Source organism: Tachysurus vachellii, chromosome 19 (genome assembly GCF_030014155.1).
Source record: "Tachysurus vachellii isolate PV-2020 chromosome 19, HZAU_Pvac_v1, whole genome shotgun sequence".
Lineage (NCBI taxonomy): Eukaryota > Metazoa > Chordata > Actinopteri > Siluriformes > Bagridae > Tachysurus > Tachysurus vachellii.
In genome coordinates this window covers 1639422-1645058 of record NC_083478.1, presented here as the reverse complement: position 1 = coordinate 1645058, position 5637 = coordinate 1639422, and the positions used below count along the sequence as shown (strand labels likewise).

Genomic DNA, 5637 nt, shown 5'->3' with positions numbered 1-5637 from the left:
TGTGATATTCGTGTTACATCACAGTATCGTTCATTTTAATTTATTAATGATCCATTTATAGTTATATATAATTTTATAACCTTAATAAAACAAGTTTGTTCCTTGTTTAGTAGGTATCAGAAATTTCTTCCTTAACTTCTCCACAAGATAAAAAGACAAAAAAAAAAAAACGCAGTTTGGCATGAAAGCATAAATAATGCTGTGATTCCTCCCAAAAGTCACCAAATCAGTGAAAAAACATCTTTGTTAAATAAATCCAATTTAAATCGACACCTTTTGACCGATCAGAATGCAGGATTCAGTAGCGTGGCTCTGACTTTCAGCAGTAGACGAGTAATTGACCTTTTACTTGAGTAAAGAGTAAGTGATTATTTATCTCCGTCTTGTGTACATGTAGAGAGAGAGAGAGAGAGAGAGAGAGAGAGAGAAGTCAGACCTCCAAAACCCCTTCACACTTTCCCGCTGAAGTAACAAGAGGTTTTTGTATTAAATGTCGTTACACAGCTTTATTTTTACTCACGTCAACATGGACCTAAATGTATAAAAACGATTTCCACTCGTAACGCTGGAAAATTGATCTACTATATTTTTCAAGATTGTTCCACTTTTAATAACAATCAAAAACCATTTTGACCTGGACAGGATGTACAGATTTACTCTGTGTGTGTGTGTTTGTGTGTGTGTGTGTATGTGTGTGTGTGTGTGTGTGTGTGTGTGTGTTTCAGAGAGGGTGGAATAAGCAATTACACACAAAATCCGTGAGCTTCTTGCCTCACAAGCAGTGAAGGAAGTGCATCGTTACTCCGGCAAGACTGGCTGGCGTCAGTGTGCAGGTCACAAGGGCATTGTAGATCCAACATGTGGTTCTGGGGAAAGGAGGGGGTAAAAAAAAGCGGGGGGTATAAAGTGAGGGATGAAGAGAGGGAGGGATGGAGGCTGTCCTACACCAGGAAAGCCCCTGGACTTCAGGCCAGGATTTAGCTTCGGCCTGTTGGGGCTTCCCATATTTAACCGATTGCAGCGTAGCTGAAGAGCTAAAGACTGGATGCACTGGTTAGCGTGGTGCTGGCGATGGGTCGCCTTTCCTCTCTCTCTCTCTCTCTCTCTCTCTCTCTTTCTCTCTCTCTCTCTTTCTCTCTCTCTCTCTCTCGCTCATATATATATATATATATATATATATATATATATATATATATATATATATATATATAATCTACACTATCTCACTTCCATTTTTCTCCAGTTCCTCTGCCTCATTTTATCCATAGCATTAAGTACACCGTGTCATTAGCAGTACTCTATAGGATCCCTGGAGCCTGACAGCACGACAGGTGTACGCAGGTGCTCCATTCATCCATCGACACGTCTTTCGTTCTCGCGCACACACACACGCTTTACAACAAGCGCTGTCATACTCTCTTTCATCAGTATTTACTCACATCACACAGGGAACAGACGTTTCTTTTTTATCCAAACATAAATTAGTTTATTGAAAACCCACTTCAAATGGAGATACAAAAAAAGTCAAAATAGAGATACAATGGATCTGAATAGAAAAAAAAAAGTGATTGCAAAGCGTCTCTGTTATAGGATCATTGTATATATATATATATATATATATATATATATATATATATATATATATATATATATATATATATATATATATACAATGTTTAAGAAGAAAAAGGCACATGTACAGGCAGATTATCTCACTGCGGCTTGAAGAGTTTCCATTGACCAATTCAGCATTTTATGTATTTTTACAAAAAAAAAGACAAAAGGTCACAGAAGTCATCTTTGGTTTCTTTGCAAATAAAGCTGTTTCATTTAAGCTCATTTAACCGTTTCCACTGATGAATTGAAAAAGCAACGTTTTCCATCCTCAGTGCATATCTTACAATTTTATATTATATTTAAAATGATGGCACCGACCAATCGTTCCATTGTCACTTCCTCTAACATCATTGTGCTTTTCAACACTTTAGTGCACACTTAACATTTTATTTGAGTAAAAAAAAAAGAGTAAACATTCAGAGACATGATACAAATGTTTGGAAATGAAAGGCATTAGGGATGAGTGTTGGTACAATCTGACAGAGTTTATTGCTCTTTTTTTTCAGAGATGTGTGGAAAGCTCTACGGAGCTGAAACGTCTGTCGACACGCCGCCTCCGCTCACACAGCTGTCCCAATACATCGCTGCAAAGTGTGTGGAGCATGGTGAGAGATACCCCCCTCCTTTTATACCACACACACACACACACACACACACACACACACACACACACACACACACACACAGACCCACACACACACACACACATCCCCCTCTCCAGCAGCTGCATGCTAAAGGAAAGGGCCGGACCAGCCGGCACCAACGGGCATCTTGAGAATGAGGCGCACGGCCCAACTGCAGAACACAACCCCCACTGTTAACCTTGATCGAACTGGGTTAGGAAAACATTTCGCAGCATTTGTGCAACATTGCCTGAATCTGTCTTTGTCCGCTATGAAACCCAGTAAGGAAAAATAAACACAACATAAGGCACTTCAGACATTTTTGGGGGGTTCGATCGAGCGGATATTTTTCGCTTGTCGCTTTTAACCTGAGTTCATCCACCATGTCAGGATCAGACTCAGACGACAGGATGGTGGTTAAACGCTAACCTCCATCTTTGGCCATGTTTGAGAGCGTCTAGGCATTTGGGCAGCAGCTGGAGACGGTGTGTTTGTGTAGGAGTGACATGCGGCTGAAGGTTCGAGAGCAGGTGCCGCACTGGTACTTTTTCACCTCTGAGTGGGTCTGAAGATGAGCTCTCAGATTGGAGCGGTCGGCAAAAGCCCGGTTACAGTGAGGGCATGAAAACGGACGCTCACCTAAAGAAAAAAAAAAGAGGCGTTTTAAGGATATGATCAAACACCAAATGTTGCTTATTGCTAACACTAGCAAGGCGAGCAGGCTGAACAGAAACGCTTTAGTGTATTTTATTCATATCTATTTGTTCTGTTATTCATTAAGCCACTCACCGGTGTGGGTACGAATGTGGCCCCTGAGCAACCACGGTCTGGAGAAGGCCTTGCCACAGGTGGTGCAGACGCACGGAAGTGTGTGTGAACGGATGTGCATCTTCAAAGCTCCCAGACTGTTGTACTCTTTGGGGCAGTGTTTGCACCGGAAGGCAGCTCTTGTTGTAGTGCTGTCGGTCATGTTGGCATTTTCAACCAGGTTAGCGTTGGTGCCTGCACTGCAATGCGAGAGCTGGTGGCGTGAAAGTGCTGCTCGGCTGCTGCAGGAAATCCCGCAGTGGGCGCACTGGAAACGGTCCGATGGGTCAGGACTCGGGGGGTCGGAAGTCCTGCCTTCGTCTTCCTCACCCGAGCTGGATGGAGAACTGAGGTCCAGTGGAGCGATGGAGGACGGGGTTGTAGGGGATGAAGGAGGGAAGGAAAGCGGAAGGGCATTTGTGGTCCATACAAGAGCCGAAGTGTAGGTGGTCACCAGCGAACCGTCTTCTTTGGTTGGTAGTTCTGCAAGCGGGTAGCGCTCTGGTACCATGGCAGAGATTGGATCTGGAGGAAAAAAAATAGATGAGGAAGACAGAGAGTCAGGTGGCTGTTCCACAGGGCTAATCCAGTTAAACGGTTAAGTTGTTTTGATGCTCTGGTATCATGTTACAGTCAAATGGTCGATTTGTCACAAAGAAAGGCAGTTGGATTTGATTATTTAGAGTGTAGAGTTTGCCCACAATGCCATGGGGGCTTTTGGCTTGTCGCCACATCTTCCTCAGGGTGAATTTGCAATAACACTGACAAATGTGACTTTAGCTTAGTGTGAAAGGGTTTCAGTGGAAATATCTGGACATGACTTCATGAATTAGATTAGCGTTGCCTGTGTCTGTGTGTGTCTGTGTGTGTTTATGTGGACCTTCTGGATGCACACCAACTATGGAGTAATGGGTCTTATTTCCACCACTTATTGACACAAAGTGCCAGAGGACTGCAGCTCTCTAAGTGCTAAACTAGATTCAGGAGGATGTAATTTGCAGCTTAGGACAGCAGCACCAACAGAAAAGTGGGGCAAGAAAAAAATCCTCGTTTGAGATGTTTGTTGCTACCTTCAGGAGCCCACATATGCCATGCATCAATTAGGCATCAAAGCTAAAATTAAAATACCTAAGAAAAAAAGCACTTGCTGATCAGGTTGTGCAATGCAAATATTGATTTCGACATGCAAATTTAGCTGGGTTGGTGTATTGTAACCGTTTCTTATTATTACTCAAAATAGCATGGATCTGGTTCAAGAATTTACAAGAAGAATATGGAATAACCATATAATCAACAACAAAAACACTTACACATTCCTAAAAAAGTTCCTCAATAAATTCCTCATTACTCATACAAGGCAAAAGCTCCATGATCGGGACTTGTCGAGACTTGAAAACTTTTAAATCGACTCTTACCATTCTGGCTCTCCAGTTCACTATAGTTCGGCTTCTTGCTTGTAAAATACTTCTTCACCAAAAACGAACGTGGCATCTTGAGAGCTTGATGACCGTTATTCTCAGTATGAATCCACTGCAGCGGTCTTCGACACAGCTACAGAAAGTTTTAAACCAACTTCTTGGAATCGACCTCCAGGAAACGTGGAAGTTCACTACAGTCGTGAGGATTGTTAAAAAACTTTTGAGCAGTTTTAAAAGAAAATAAGACAAGTTCCTTGTGGAATATCCTCTAGATCCAAAGAGAATAGAGTTCTGTGGTATGTTTGATTAAAGTACACCCATTCAGCTCAGAGCAGCCTCTTCATATAACAGGGCAGGGGTGGAAGGGGTGTAGTTTGGAAGGGGCTGGGCTCAAAGTAGGCTGGGCTAGGCTGAAATTTGGGTGGGTTAGAGTGAAAATGGGTGTGGTTAGTGATGGGGCTGAAGAAATGACTGAAGTTGAAAAGTGATTGGGCTTAAAATGGGGGTGGAAATGCATTTGGGGTGGAAAATGGGTTGGGCTAGAAAGTTGGTGAAGGAATGATGTTAAGGTAAGAGGTGGAAATGGGTTATAGGATGGTTGAAGTGAATTTAGAGTCTTAAGAATTTGGTTTGAGGTGTGAAAAAGAGGTGGACGTTTGTTTCCACAGAAAGTGGTTAGACAGGAAAAGGGAAAATGCTTTTAAACTGGTGGAAATAGGGTTTGAGATGGACAGAACTTGGGTAAGAAACGGTCTAGAGTAGAAAAATAGTTTGAGGAGAAATGCAAGTTGATCAAGGGGTAAATGAGTTCTTGGATGGATAGATAGGAGTGGGAAAAGTAGTTATTTTCAATGGTTTTAGGTTGATGAGAAATTGGATTTGTGATGGAAAAAGTTTGGGTTGGAAAAAGTTTAGGGTAAAAATGTTGAGGGTTTGAGTTTTGAGGTTGTTGGTACATAAAGAACTGGAAAGAAAGAAGGGGAATAAATTTGTGATTTCAGATGAAAATTAGTTTTTATTCTTAGGTGCACAGAAAACAGGTGGCAATATGTCAAGGTAAGAGCTGGGAATGAGTTTTAGGATAGATAGAGCTTGGTAAAGAAAGAGTTTAGGGTAGAAAAATGGTTTCAAATGGAACGGAGGTGGGGAAAGGGATACTAAGGTAGAGGAAG

General features: G+C 41.9%; 1 protein-coding gene across 1 annotated transcript; it reads right to left on the bottom strand.

Moving 5' to 3' along the window:
• Positions 1-1653: 1653 nt before the first annotated feature.
• snai1b (snail family zinc finger 1b) lies at positions 1654-4782 on the bottom strand. Its single transcript, XM_060894678.1, has 3 exons — positions 4463-4782; positions 3030-3572; positions 1654-2879 (listed from the first exon to the last, which is right to left on the bottom strand). Exons 1-3 carry the CDS (start codon positions 4536-4538, stop codon positions 2698-2700), a joined length of 801 nt encoding a protein of 266 aa, XP_060750661.1. The 5' UTR covers positions 4539-4782; the 3' UTR covers positions 1654-2697.
• Between the last annotated feature and the right edge of the window lie 855 nt (positions 4783-5637).

Coding starts and splice junctions, on each gene's coding strand:
- snai1b (XM_060894678.1), bottom strand. CDS start 4,538: ATGCCACGTTCGTTTTTGGTGAAGAAGTATTTTACAAGCAAGAAGCCG. Junction 3,573..4,462: donor TGAACTGGAGAGCCAGAATG/GTAAGAGTCGAT, acceptor TTTTTCCTCCAG/ATCCAATCTCTGCCATGGTA. Junction 2,880..3,029: donor CCACATTCGTACCCACACCG/GTGAGTGGCTTA, acceptor TTTTTTCTTTAG/GTGAGCGTCCGTTTTCATGC.